General features: G+C 34.3%; 1 protein-coding gene across 3 annotated transcripts in view; it reads left to right on the forward strand.

Moving 5' to 3' along the window:
• The window catches only part of UBE3A (ubiquitin protein ligase E3A), a 95,991-nt gene that overhangs the window by 59,335 nt on the left and 20,727 nt on the right, over nt 1-15,929 (forward strand). For all 3 annotated transcript variants that reach the window (XM_040642657.1, XM_040642658.1, XM_040642659.1), the window contains 2 exons: nt 4,673-5,919; nt 15,547-15,691. In XM_040642657.1, coding sequence (XP_040498591.1) covers nt 4,673-5,919; nt 15,547-15,691 — 1,392 coding nt within the window. The remainder of the gene's footprint in view (nt 1-4,672; nt 5,920-15,546; nt 15,692-15,929) is intronic.

The following is a 15,929-nucleotide window of genomic DNA, read 5'->3' on the forward strand; positions in this document are numbered from 1 at the left end:
ACTATCTAGAGAAAGTATTGGTACGTTTATATGGAATTAGTACAATGTCAGAATCACTTGAAGGCATTCTGAACAGCATGTCAACAAAGGATATTGGGGTCTAGAGTGTTGCTGTCCCTTAAGGTAGGTCATGTTATGCATGAAAAACAACTTTTTGTTACTAAGTTTACGATTTGATGATTTAGGAAGCAGAGTGTTTTGTGTCTTAAGCTAGTTACTTATAATAGTTATTTACTCTTTTGGCTACATTTTAGGAAATAAGGGGTTTTTCGTTGTTTTGTAAGAAGGTGTTATAATTTTTTCCGATTAAAATAATGAGAAATAAGCTCCCAGGTAGTAGTTTTAACACTTTTCAGGAAGAGATTACTGATGTTTAGCAGAAGATGTCTGTACAGTTTCCCCCACTATCTGAAAGTAGAGCATTCCTGTGAAACTTTCGTGAGACAAAATGGCATACTCAGTGAAGAAGCAATTACCATTAATTTATACGGAAAACATTTTGAGGTTCCCTTATTCACAAAATAGCCTCTCTTCGCCTTTTCTGATACCTTAGGACACATCTTGCTAATGGATGTACAAAATGAATTGAGATAAACACAGACGCCCACAGACACAGTTTAAAGCTATGGTGACTTGAGGCTGAGATGCTGAGTGTAATTCCTGGGGAAGGAGATTCTTAGTGCCACTCTTGGTCCTCAGAGTAGATGTTGCCTCTATAATGGCTTGCAGTAAAACAAACACTAAATGCTTTTTTGCTTTTTAACTTTCTTACTATAAGTGAAGTAGCCTAGTGGGAACTTTGGAAAAGCAGAGGATATCTACATGTCATAATAGAACAAATCTAAAGATTAACTCTTAGAGAGTTAAAGCCCATAAAAGAAACTATGGGTGTTGACAGTCTGGTAGCAGGGGCCAAAGATCAGATTCATGGTTTGGTAAAATTTGGTATTTTTGTGGTTGAACTTTTACAGCTGTTCATTTAATGATCATTTGCATATCTTGTCTTTTACTATGGAACAAATATTAAAAGAGGTAGAAATCATATTAAGAAATTTTATATGTTGTCCATTTGTCACAGTGAAGATTGAATTACCTATGTGCCTCTAAAATTATCCTCTGCTTAATTTAAATACTTGTTGACAGCCCTGCCACTTCCTTGATAGATTAAGACTTTTGTCAGTATTACAGTGTATTATATTTGACCAATATAATCTCCATAAAATTAATAGACAAAATATATCAATTGTTCTCTTTCCTGTAAAATAATTTCTCTGAATAGTTTTTTCAAAATGCAGATACTATTTGGGGTGCTCCATTTTTATTTCTTCCACAATTTGGTGGTGCTTTTATTGACCTGTATAGTACTGCCTAATGGAAAATGGTCTTGAAATATTAATAAACATTGTTTTTTATTTTTTAATTTGAAGGACAATATTTTATAATTTGTAGAGACATGTATAGCTTTTGCTTAGATAATTTGAAGATGATATTAGCTTATTTTATATACTAATAAAAATTAGGAGATTCTTTTGTTGTACTCACAATGAGTTAATCATGTTTGACCCCATTTCTCAGGAAAATAAACCCTCAGAAGTTCATCAGTGGACTTCCACTTAGGTAATTGGCAGACCTGGGCCACATGTCATCCTCCAGGTGCAAATGAGGATTGGAATACTAGTGTTTAGTTTTTACAGTTATCTGTTATGATGGCATGTCAGAGAAGAGGGGTGAATAGATTTGTTGGAGTTAGCCAGTCTACAATGTCTGCCCAGATATATTAGAGAGTTGGAGGAAGACCAGAGTTTCATAAGATCACCTTTTAGGTACTGATGGTTAATAATAATTCTAATTTGGAATTAGAAATAATCTCAGTAGAAAATTTAAGTTGGCATATTCATGTGAACTAAACTAGTATAACTCAGGATACAGAACTCTTGGGGTACTATCCAGCATTGAATGTTGACATCTTTATGTCAGTTGAAAATGATGTCCTTTGGTCGTTCATTAATGGTTTCATATGCTTTTAGTAATTGGTTAGTCTTAACCTGTCTACCAACATTTGAATACTTTAGCAATGTCAGAAATGTGCGATAGTCCTTAGGGATCACAAAAAAACACACATGTACAAATAAGTAACATAGAACTTTCAAGTTTTTTGAATTATCTTTGCCCAGAGCATTCATTCTTCCTTTAGCTGTCAGAACAGGTGATATAGTTGATTTGTAAAGTGAAATTCGATTATCTAATGTTTAAAGGGTATTTTCACTTCTTTATTAATAGGTCAGAATATTTTTGTTTCTGTATTTTCATTTGAAATACAGTCATTTATGTTCTTGTTTGAATATTAAAACAGTTTATTTTATCCCCAGTTACCTGATATTCATGCATGTCATAAGAAAAAAAATAGTGTTGTCGAGGTATATTTCTCAGCTTTGGTAAGGTGAAATTTTGTGATTATTTAGCTTATCTCAGATTATAAGTGAGAAAATGAAGGGTGGGGTTTTGTTTTTCTTTTGAGAATAGATCGTGAGAGTGAGTACATGAGAGCTAAGCTAATTTTAATTTTACAATGCTCTTTTTTTCCCCTTCTTTTTTAAAATTGAAAATCATGGTAAGTACCAGGGAGTTTATTATTTGAGGTGTTGAATCTATGATTTGTCCAAGCATTGAGATTTACTACTCCTTGAGTTGGAATGTTTTACATGGTTTTTCTCTTTGATCACTGTATTCAGTGCTTTCTATGAAAAAGTCAAATGTTATGAAAGCTCAGATTAAACTATGTGAAATAAATTAACATTTGAGTAGAAGATGACAACTTGGAGTTTTAGACAACAGCATGTTAAAATTCTTTTTTTTGTGTGAGTAAGCAAACCATAAGAGAGAGAACACACATGGACTTTTCCTTTTTTGTTCTAATGTGTTTAATCCAGTAGCATTCCCATTTGGGAGTGGAATGCTTATGCATTCCATAACCTCCAAACTTACTCTTCATTCCTCTCAAGGGGATATATGTGTATAGATTTAAATTTTGATGGTGAAGAGAATTAGAGCCATTTGTTTATCTGGTTTTCATCTGAAAGGTAATAATGGCAAATATAAAAGTATTTCAAAAGGTGATAATGGAGGTCTAAGCTACTGTTTAGAGACAGATGTGAGAAAGAAGTAAAATGAATGCCAGCAGACTGCTATAGACTCTTTTACCACTGCGGTAGTCCCTGGTTCCAGAGATTTTTATCTCAAAAATCCTTGAAATGTTCTTTTCTTTGTTTCTTCTGTGATTTCATTAGAATTTCAGCTTGTTAACATTACTATAAATCTGAAAATGTGTAATAAATTGATATTTGGTCTGGCCTTTCATTGCCTCCTGTCATTTTTGCCTCTTACGGTGGTTCTTTCTTTATGGGGGAGAATGGATGTGATAGAAAAACAAAATAAAACTCCCTTGGATTTAAGTAATACAGACTGCAAAAATAATGGTAATAAGCTGCAAAAACAATCAGCTTATGTCACTTATAAAATTTTTATTACTGGAAAAGGATCAAGAAGGATTAAGCATAATTTAGACAGTCCACTGGTATTTTAAAGACTTTGAAGGCAAGGTGGGGAAAGGTGAAAAGCTTCTTTCTATATTAGTAAGGATCAATTAGACTGCAATATTAAGTACATACCAGAAAGAGCACTAGTTTATTGAACAAAGTGGAAATTTATTTCTGGCTCATCTAATAGCCATGGTATTCTAGGTTGGCAGAGTTCTGCTTCACATAATCATTCAGAAATGCTGCTGTAGTGACATTGTTATCTTCAGCACATGGCTTCCAGAGCATCCTGGGAACATCATCCCATTAGCCAGAAGGAAAAGCTTTGTCCTGAAGTAGCACTTAACCTCAAAAACCTGGGAAGTCTGGAAGATGTGGTCCAAATCTGCCCAGAAAGGAGAGGAAAAAGATTTTGGTTTCACTTATCTGCTTATAAGTTGCCTTCTATCACTCTTATTATTACTTCATAACTATTTCCTTTTTATTTCAACCTGATTCCTGACTACAGATGGCAGTGTTTGTCAACTTCAGATCTTATGAGAAATGGTATAGTAATTCTTTTCAATCATCCACAGAATTGACCACCCTGGAAAAAACTAAAAGGGAAGACTCAAAAGGAACCAGTTTTATTTTAAGATATATAAAAGTAAGACAAGGGCTGTTTCCCAAAGCAGATGCTGAAGGAACCTTTCTTGCCTTCCTCAGTCTTTCAAGAAGAGTAGTGAAATAAGAAGGAAACCTCTCGGAACAGTAGTGTTTCTTCACTAAAGTGAGGTTGTAAGAGGTGTATTGTGATGAATCAAGTCAGCACATGATTTTCTTGGTTCAGATTTATAAATTAAAGCTACATGTTAATTTCCACTATGATTATGAAAAGAGTTTGAGCTCATTAAAAGCTACATATTATTGAAAGAAAGTAAAAGAATGGGTGAGGTTGTTGCTATTAATAATAGTTCATTGACAAAAATAAGGAAATATATTTTGTTTGTTGAATCTAAGTATTAGATATGTTTTAAAAGAGTTGTAAGTCATAAATGGTATTGAGTACAAAATGGCTGTTTTACTTTACACTAGAACTAAAAGTAAACATACTTACAAAAAATAAACATTCTCCTTTTTTTTCTCTAATTTTTTAGATGTGACTTACCTAACAGAAGAGACGGTATATGAAATTCTTGAATTATGTAGAGAGAGAGAGGATTATTCCCCTTTAATCCGTGTTATTGGAAGAGTTTTTTCTAGTGCTGAAGCATTGGTACAGAGCTTTCGGAAAGTCAAACAACACACCAAGGAAGAACTGAAATCTCTTCAAGGAAAGGATGAAGACAAAGATGAAGATGAAAAGGAAAAAGCTGCATGTTCTGCTGCTGCTATGGAAGAAGATTCAGAAGCATCTTCTTCAAGGATAAGTGATACTTCACAAGGAGATAACAACTTACAAAAATTAGGCCCTGATGATGTGTCTGTGGATATTGAGGCCATTAGAAGGGTCTACATCAGATTACTCTCTAATGAAAAAATAGAAACTGCTTTTCTCAATGCACTTGTATATTTGTCACCTAATGTGGAATGTGACTTGACGTATCACAATGTGTACTCTCGAGATCCTAATTATCTGAATTTATTCATTATTGTAATGGAGAATAGAAATCTCCACAGTCCTGAATATCTGGAAATGGCTTTGCCATTATTTTGCAAAGCAATGAGTAAGCTACCCCTTGCAGCCCAAGGAAAATTGGTTAGACTGTGGTCTAAATACAGTGCAGACCAGATTCGTAGAATGATGGAAACATTTCAGCAACTTATTACTTACAAAGTCATAAGCAATGAATTTAACAGTCGGAATCTAGTGAATGACGATGATGCAATTGTTGCTGCTTCAAAGTGCTTGAAAATGGTTTACTATGCAAATGTAGTGGGTGGGGAAGTGGACACAAATCATAATGAAGAAGATGATGAAGAGCCCATCCCAGAGTCCAGTGAATTGACACTTCAGGAGCTTTTGGGAGAGGAAAGAAGAAACAAGAAGGGTCCTCGAGTGGACCCACTGGAAACTGAACTTGGTGTTAAAACTCTGGATTGTCGAAAACCACTTATCCCTTTTGAAGAGTTTATTAATGAACCACTGAATGATGTTCTAGAAATGGATAAAGATTATACTTTTTTCAAAGTAGAAACAGAGAACAAATTCTCTTTCATGACATGTCCCTTTATATTGAATGCTGTCACAAAGAATTTGGGATTATATTATGACAATAGAATTCGCATGTACAGTGAACGAAGAATCACTGTTCTCTACAGCTTAGTTCAAGGACAGCAGTTGAATCCGTATTTGAGACTCAAAGTCAGACGTGACCATATCATAGATGATGCACTTGTCCGGGTAAGTTGGGCCTATGCTTAAAAATTAGTACTAGAATAAATACGTAATATTGGGGCGATTGTAACACAGTTCAGTGGATTCATTTTACATGACCGTTTGAAAAAAAATATGGCATCATATGGTATAGGAGTATATGGATGTTTTTATATTGTAAGTGTAAATATTATACTTTTGTTATTCCTGTCCAAATTTATAAATGTGTTCCACAAAGTATCGATTGTCTTGAATAAGGCTGACTCTCTCTTTGAAAAAGAATAGATTTTCTAAATATCAACAACTAACCCCAAAAGTTTCTTCTCTATTCAGAAGACAAGTAGATGTTGGGAAAAGACCAGAGCACAGGAACAAGGGGAATGTAGAGATACCCAATAATAAGTGTGAATGTAAAATCTTAACTGGGAAAAGTGGTACAATAAAATCATACATAAAATAGTAAGTGGTATCCAAAAATTCTATGGCATAAAATTTAGAGTTAAGTTATTGTGAAGGTGAAGCTATCTGGGCAGTTTAATGGGTGCTGCTAGTAAGGGTTCCTGCTGGATCCCTCTGAATGCCCCTGTGTAGCACTGCCTCATTGTGGTATTTTCTTACTACGTAAATATCTTGGAGTTGGTCGGAACCACTGGGAAAACAGCAGCCATTCCAGGAATCTTGAAATTTATGGTGCTTTGTATCGTCAACCCAATCCAGGGAGATAGAGCTGGGAGAATATTGGGAACACAGGTATCTACCTTCTAACTTCCTGTTTCTCCAGATTGGCTGCCTTTTGTTAATTCCTTGCCTCCACAGAATATAATATTTGTGTCCCCATTTAAGAATGCAGGCCTGGGCAAAAGACAGAAACCAGTTGCCAATCACATACCAAATTTGCATTTGCCCTAGGGTGCTTTATCACAGGTTGTGGGGTTTTTTGTGTGTGTTTTTTTTTTAAGGTTTTATTTTTAAGTAATCTCTACGCCCATGTTAGGACTCGAACTCACAACCCCAAGATGAAGAGTCCCCATGCTGTATCAGCCAGGTACCGCCCCCTTTATCACAGGGTTTTATTGTGTATTCATCATATACATAACCCATCATTACTAGTTCCTTTTTTTTTTTTTTTTTTAAACAACTTAAAATTTGATGTCAGGTAAAATTAAGATACGGTCAACCTTCCATACTAATAGAAGATAAGAACCCGTGACACAACTAGGAAATAGTGATACTTATTGTAAAGTATATTTTAGTTTTAGGATGGATTTGTCTAAATCTGAGTATTATAAAACTGTAAACCAGTGGAAAAAGTTGTTTGACATTTCAGAAATTTAAAAGTTGCAGGGATTGTGTGTCTCTTTTGTTACTGGTTTTTAAAAATACCAAATATGTTTCTAGTGTTAAGGAAAGATTATACATTATTTAAGCAACTCAAGCAGTTTTTCAACAGAGGCAGAAAGAGGCATTAGTTGTTTGGAGTAATTATCATTGCTTGCTTTCTGGTGCTCTTTTTATTCTACTCTTGTAGTTTGGGGCTACATAAATAATTAATGTACTTAATAACTGATAATCAGGCAGCCAGCAACTTACTTTACATAGTTTAGCAGAATGGTAGGGTATCGTAATAAGGATGTGAGTGATGTTTTATGAAAAGTACATTGAGGTCTGTATGAATTTCGGTTGTTATAGCAGAACTGCAAATCCGAAGACCATACAATTTTATGTTTGGCTTCTTGGGTTGGGATCCTTTCACCTATTTCCTGTAAAAGCTATGCCTGGCCTTTAAAAAAGCAGTGAAGTTACTCTCTGTAAGATTAATCCAGAGTTAGAAATTAAAAAAAAAAAAAAAGTTGTCCACCTTCCTTATCTGCTGTAAGCTAAGAAATCTACCCAACCTTATTTTCCTTCCTCTGCCTTGTTTCCCACCACCACCCTCTCTTAGTAAAGCAAGGCTAAGAACCAACAAAACTTTAAGTACTTGTTGTATACTTACTTTATCATCTAGAATTTTGAGGAAACAGTCATTTTGGTTTATAAGGCCTTTTTTAAAAGCGGGTTTTAGAGTAAAACTGTGGACTTCTTAATTATACTAACAGTGGTTTTTTTAGTGAGTTCTGCTTAATTCTGTCAAACCTGAATATTATAATTTGACGGATTCACTAGATAATATCTGTACCTGAATATTACCTGTCCACAAAAGCAGTTTGCTTTAGAAATCTTGTGTGTGCACTTTGCTAAGCAGTAGAGATGTAAAGATGAATTATGACGACTGAGAAGCTTCTTAGGGGTGCTGAATGCTCATACTAAACAAATTTTACTCGTCTTTCCTTTTTTCTTCTTTTTTAATAACAATGTGAAAAGGATAGAAAAATAAGAACATCAAAATAGGCCTTGTGAGTGAGTCAAATTGATACTCTTTTAAAAATAATACTCATAGCTGGTGTGATTATGATAAAGTCATAGTATTTTAGGAACAAAATGTAGAAGGTTTAGGGGCGCCTGGGTGGCTCAGTCATTCAGCATCTGCCTTCGGCTCAGGGCGTGATCCCAGGGTCCTTGGGTCGAGCCCCGCATCGGGCTTCCTGCTCTGCTGGGAGCCTGCTTCTTCCTCTCCCACTCCCCCTGCTTGTGTTCCCTCTCTCACTGGCTGTCTCTCTCTCTCAAATAAATAAGTAAATAAAATCTTTAAAAGAAAAAAAAAGTAGAAGGTTTACAACAAAACATAGTTTAAGGTCATCCTTTCAGCTGAACTCTCAAAAGTACTGATGGATTTTTAACATCAGGGATCTACTTGCTTTTTTAAAGCCTTTTCTGTAACAGTTTGACAAACAAAATAAACCTATTGACTATTTTTTATGACCTTCTAATTTGAAGTACAGAGTAGGGTTGGGGAGAGAAGAGGAAATGAGAATTGTGGTGAGCTCAGGATTAATAAATAATTAAGGTTATAGAGTCTTAGACTTCTAAGAGCTGAAAGGAGCCTTAGAGTTCATCTACTTAGTTTACAAATGAGGCCCAGAAAATAATGACTGCATATATGACACTCTTGAGTATGTTTTCTGTTAGGTTTTACTTTTTAGTTATTAATTGTAAGGCTAACGGGCATGGTGGAAAAGGGAGGAGTAGTACCTTCCATTAATGATTATAGTTTTTTTTTTTTTAAGATTTTATTTATTTATTTGACAGAGATAGAGACAGCCAGCGAGAGAGGGAACACAAGCAGGGGGAGTGGAAGAGGAAGAAGCAGGCTCATAGCGGAGGAGCCTGATGTGGGGCTCGATCCCGGAACACCGGGATCACGCCCTGAGCCGAAGGCAGACGCTTAACCGCTGTGCCACCCAGGCGCCCCTATAGTTTTTTTTTTTTTTTTTAGAGAAACTGTGTTCCTTACTTTACCATGTAATTCAAACCAGATTAGCAAATTATTTCCTAACTGGAGTTTTTAGAGGAACTGGGTTTTGTTTGTATTAAAGATTTTATTTATAAGAGACAGAGAAAGAGAGCATGAGTGGGAGGGGCAGAGGGGAAGGGGAAGAGAATCTCAAGTTGGCTCTATACAACAATGCGGGGCTTGAGATCACGACTTGAGCCCAGACTAAGAGTTGGACCCTTAACCAGCTGTACCACCCAGGCGCCCCTAGAGGAACTGTCTTCGATGACAGCTGAAGAATTAGTCTTTACAGTATTTTATTGAAACTTAGATATTGTTGATTGTAGGATACACTATTACTCTTACTACTTTTAGTAGTAGGAAAAAATGCTGCCAATTAGTTGTGAGATCCTACCGGTTTTATGGTATATCCTGATTTCAGAGATGTTAAAATGTGAAAACAGAAATTTTAGAATCAATGAGATATGGTAAAATATAAGTTGCCTTTTCACAAGTAGGTGTCTCAGAGTCATTTAAGAACTACCCCACATTTGTGAATTATTGCAGTATTTCTTCCTAGGACTTATTTTCACTATTTGTTGTTGTTGTTTCTTAGAAAATAGTACAATGACACTCATGAGCTCACTTGAATTAAAACAATCCAAACGGCTTTTACAGTATTTTACTAATAACATTTATCTGTTAGTGTATTCCTTTAAAAGTAGATAATTTGTCATTTTTCTTAGACAAAGCATTTCCAAAGGAAAAGGGTATGAAAAAATTTTTTCATTACTTTTTATTTTAGGAGATTATGTTAGGAGAGGACAATATCATGGAAGACAATATTGCCATCTGTGACATAACCAAAACTGCCTTCACATCTGAACAGGAAATATGTTTTTTTAAAAAAAATAGTCCAAGGTTCTACCTTCTAGAGATTCAGATTAGGAGTTCTGGTGTAGGAATTAAATTTCTCATAGTGCCCCCCAGATACTCCCTGATAAAGCCAGACTGCAAACCAGTATTTGGAAACATGGCTATTGGTACAGTTTATATATACATATTTATTGAGGCCATTTTTATATATAAGCACATGTTTAGGAAACTGGCAGTCTTTGAGAGGATGATGAAAATAGCAGATTTAGAGTAAGGATTTACAGTGGTGTGGGACTTGGTTCAGATTAGTCAGGGAATCCTAGAATTCTGACTAGGGATCTAAGGACTGAAAAGAATGGCTGAAATGGAGAACCATATAGGAAAATCCAAAAATATGAACCAGAACAGATCAAGGTGATAGACACAAATGAATAGCCCTACTACCAATTGGTTCTGCTCAATCCCCTCTAAAAAAACGATTAATGTTTTTTTCTGGCTCTAACAGTGCTGTCTATCCCAGTCCCCACCATTTTCCTTGGCAAACACCCTTAGTTATTATTGAAATAAAACTTGATTCTTTTATTTAACAATTGACCTACAGTGCTTTAAGAATAAGATTATCCTGGGGCGCCTGGGTGGCACAGCGGTTAAGCGTCTGCCTTCGGCTCAGGGCGTGATCCCGGCGTTCTGGGATCGAGCCCCACATCAGGCTCCTCCGCTATGAGCCTGCTTCTTCCTCTTCCACTCCCCCTGCTTGTGTTCCCTCTCTCTCTGGCTGTCTCTCCCTGTCTAATAAATAAATAAATCTTAAAAAAAAAAAAAAAAAAGATTATCCTGTGCTGCTCTGAATATGATATAGTGTATCTTGTACATTCAATATGTTGTGCTTAATGCGATGACCATTATTGTTTCTTATAATTTATTCTAAATGAAATGAAGAACTTTATGCCTAATTTATAAGAGAGATTAAGAGAATGAAGTAGATCTATTTAGATTCTCAGCATCACATAATAATCTGAAACAACGAAACTTGTCAAACTCCTTAGCTTTATATGTGAGAAAAAAGAAATTCAGAGAGATTCTGGCCTACAGAAATTAATGGCAGAATTGGAAGTAGAACTCAGGGTTCCTGGCTCAAAAGCAGATGTGATTATGTGATATGGTTGTTACCCAAACATCTCAACTTTATATGTGAGTTTTTGAGATGTTTATATGTGAGATATATGAGATGAACTTTCCTTCATCTGTTTTTAGAGAAATAAAAAAAATTAAATATATCTGAATAATCTAAAGGTCTTATTCTAGCCGGTAGCTTAAAGTTATAAACAAAGTGTTTAACCATAGAGTCTAGTAAGTTGACCGAAGTTACTTAAGCCAGCCATTCTTAGAGATCCTAGATATTCTTAAGTCTTAGGTCTATTTTATGTGACTACTACTTCTGCTTAAATGTCTGTACCATTAAGGAATTTTTTTTTCAATTATGGATAAAGATGACTTTATCATGAATAATAGTAGCCCAGAATCCTGTAAGATTTTAAAGGATGGGGTTTTCCTTTTGACTTGTAAATCTGGCAAGTGGGATTTTTTATATTAAGATGTTATCCTACCTACGTATTCTGGGAATGCTTTGATACCAGATCAATTTTTTAAAAAATGATCTCTCTAGGATTTCATCATCATGGCCAATTAAAAGTTCAGAAATTGAAAATCGTTTTGTCCAACAATTGATGAAATCAAGAGTCTTAGTAAGAAGAGGAAGTCATATAAGGAAGAGGTAGATGTCATTACATCCAGTCTTTTTTTGTTGATTTTTCCCCAGCAGTCTGTCTTTTGCCAGTCTCCATATTAAATTAATATACCCCTCTTTAAGAAAATCTAATATAAAAATACAGGTCTGTATACTAAATGATTTCAGTTCAAGGATGCATACAAATTCTCCTTTTCAGAATGAATGTTCACTGACACAGTCTTTTAAGTTTCCAAATATCCTACTGCATTCAGGACAGCTTTTGGTTTTCAAAATTCTGTTTTAAATGGTATGTATGTATTATAGAAAGTGATAACACCTGTACCGTTCAGGTCTTAAATCATTCTCTAATTGAATAATGGGTCAGAAGTTGTTGTTTTAAGAAAAATAAAAGTAAGTGCAATCCGTTACTTAATAATGGCCTTTGTCAAAATGATATCTGGTAAATTTTGTTACAATTGAAAAAAAATTGTTCTTTAAAGGTAGGCTACCCATGTATACAGAAATGATAAAAGTATTACAGAACCACTTAATATGTACCTGAGAATTATAATCTAACATAGATAATAATGGGAAATTTTTATCTGCAGTGTTCAGTTGCTACCTATTTTTCAAATCATTCTTTTACATATTTGCATTTGATTCTAAAATATATGTTTATTGTAAAAAATAATTAAAAATATACAAAAGCATAAGGAAGAAAATAAAAGTTACTTGTAATCTCAAAAAAGATTATTGCTAGTCTTTGAGGGGAGCAGGAAGGCATAGTAGTTAAGAGCTTGCTGCCTGGATTAGAACTCTGTTCTACCATTTACTGATACTGAAACCAAGTTATTGAATGTCTCATTACTTTGGGGTCTTCATCTGTAAAATCGGGTTGATAATATTACTGGCCACATAAGGTTGTTGTGAAAATGAAGCAAATTGATATATGTAAAGTGCTTAGAATAGTCCCCTGATACATAAGTGCTATATATTGTTGTGTTATTGTTACTGAATATTCTTTTTCTGTAATGTCTGGGTTGTTTGGTTTTCAGGCAAGCCTGAAAAAATTTTTAAAGTAACAGTAACAACAAAAGCTAGTACTTATAAGGCATTATTGTACAGGGAATTCATCTAAGTGTTTCACATGTTTATTTCTTCTTAATATATCATTCTCATTTTATAGATGACAGTAACAGAAAGATAAAGCTATATGTTTACAATTATAATTATAGAACATTGCATTGAATTATTTTTGGCAGTCAGGGTGGGGAGCAGAGTGGAGATTGGTGGGGATGGACAGAAATGTAATATTTAATATTAAGAATAAAGATAAATTTGTTTCAGTGTCATGTAAAATGTCTCTGGTGGAGCTAAGACTGCAACACATGGTCTCTGAATCCTGTAGAAACACCACCAAATCCTTTAAAAGATACAGTCGCATTGATAATGGAGTCAACTCTCATTTATGAATGTTAATGAGGAAGAACTATAGGAAGCATAATTTAAATATCAGATAATCATTTTTTTCACCTTGGAATGCATTATACTTTTGATGTAATAAGCAGGTTTGTCTTTGTGTTATAAGGGCATATATAAACATTGACTTATATTCCTTTAACACCTAGGCAGGTGGGAACTGGAAGAAGGAAACTAGGAATGCGTTCCATGGCAATATGGGATGTTGGCGTGATGGGTAAACCACATTGGAGCTGATAATTCTAATTTAGTTCTCAGCATTCTTTATTTTCTGTGGCTTGAAACAGGTTTCCAACTGGAACTATTTTCCCCCAAGGTTATTTTCAAAACTTGGGACAAGGCTATAAAACCAAATTGTGAATCTTTTCTTCAAAGATCAAAGTTGTTTTAAAAGGTTGCAACATGATGTGTTATCTTAAGATTGCCCACTCTAGAACTCTTTGTTGTATATTTTTATTAAGCCTTCACATCTTTCCAGTATGAAGAGTACTGTTCCTTTTTTTTCTTTGCAGATGAGGAAACTGAGGCTTACCTGAGTCGCTTGCTAAAATTTAAAGTTTAAAACTTAAGTGGTAGTTGGAACTAGTACAGAGTATTCTGTCTCGGTCTCCACAGCACTCTGTCACAAAAATAAGTTATCCTAGTACAACTTGGCATAAAAATGATTTTGTAAATATGAGAGACCACTGTTGTACAGGACATTTTTAAAGCTAAAGATTCTAAATTCATAGAATTATAGAATTCTGAAGTTGAAGATAGATCTAAGAGATCATTTCATCCCTTGTTCTTAAAACCTTTTTGACTGTAATCCCAAGTAAGATATTTTGCATAGCATAGGTACATGCGTGCATATCTGTCTGTACATACAATTGAAATAGAAGTTTCATAAAACAGTAGATGCCATTACTGTGTGGAATACATTCTGACTTTCTCCTCCCATTGTTGGTTTTAAACCACTAAATGAATTGGGCTACCCACTAATGAGTTTCAGTTAGCAGTTTGAAAAACATTGATCTAGGGCAACTGGCTTGATTTATGAATTCACGAGATTTTATTTTTAATAGATCTGCTGAAATGTCCAAACCAGTGCTGTTACCTAAAGTCATTACTTTAGGACTTTAGTACAGTTACTTTGATGATGTTTGCATTGCTCAAAACCATTTTTTAAATTCTAGGTGGAATAGTTACAATAACTTGACACACCCTTAAATATTCTGTTTTGGCAAATATAAAAATTTTTTAACAGCCAAATGGCATTTAAAGTCAATGTAGCAAATAAGGTGGGTGATCAGTCAGGCATTCTGTTACTAAACTTCAGATACATTAAAAAAAAAAAGCAGTGTAATTATTTCACATTAGAATCTAGTGTGGGTTTTCTGATTAATCTCTTAATGACTGAGATCAGTTACTATGTATATTATTCTATAGATACAAAACAGTATCTGGTAAAGATTTATAGTTAAAAAATGCTAGATACTAGATTTGATAACTTTAGTAAGGAATTAAGGGTAAGGATATGAGCAAGCGTATGTCTCATCTGCTTTCAAAAAAAAGTGTACATGAGATGTGTTGTGATCCATTAAGAAGTGGCAATTTATACTAAGCACTATAAGAGACCATATTGTTTCCCTATTTATTCAATGTGTTTTTTCTCTTAATTGAAATTATTTTATTTATGGCTGAATGGATTAACAAGACCTAATTCCTTAGTTTCTGTTCTATTAAACATAAAGAAATACTAACAAACATTTCAAGTCAAAACTTCTACACTCCATTGTTTTTGTTGAAATGATTTAGTTTGAGTAGTCACTTACGTATTTGGCTGTCTTGACTTCTTTCCATGTCCTAACCTTACAGCCCAGGTTTGTTATACAGAAGTAACAAAAAAATCTAATTTTAATTTTCTACTATATGGTAATTTCATAACAAATCAGTAGTTAGAAAGTAACCTTTTATAAATCTATGCTGGTTTCTTTACTGTTCTATTTTTCCATTATCTGTGAGACTGAATCTTTGCCTTTACTGGCTTTTTACCAGTTTGCTTCCTGTTTCCATTTAAAACAGACCAAAAGTCAGTATTTTTTATTTGCTCCATAGCCCTACTCCTTGTTTTTATTTTTTGCTTCTCCTTATTTTTATTTTGCTTTCATCCTTAAACTGGCAGTCATCTTCTTTTCACTTTTATCTTTTCACTCATTAGCTAGAGATGATCGCTATGGAAAATCCTGCAGACTTGAAGAAACAGTTGTATGTGGAATTTGAAGGAGAACAAGGAGTTGATGAGGGAGGTGTTTCCAAAGAATTTTTTCAGCTGGTTGTGGAGGAAATCTTCAATCCAGATATTGGTAAATATTTTAGTGATGTGATCATGATGTCATATCTTTTTGAATTAAGGATTTGTTAACCAGGGTTTATAAAATTAAATATTCTCAGTTACAAAGAACAGTAATAGGTTTTGGTATGGATTTCCTAGAATCACAGATAATGATTGAATTTGTGGCTTTGGGGGACTGATTTCCATCACTCATTTATTCAAGTTCTTACTAGATTACTTAGACAAATATTTTACTACAGGAAGTTATC

Source organism: Ursus maritimus, unplaced genomic scaffold (assembly GCF_017311325.1).
Source record: "Ursus maritimus isolate PB19 unplaced genomic scaffold, ASM1731132v1 scaffold_27, whole genome shotgun sequence".
NCBI classification, from domain to species: Eukaryota; Metazoa; Chordata; class Mammalia; order Carnivora; family Ursidae; genus Ursus; species Ursus maritimus.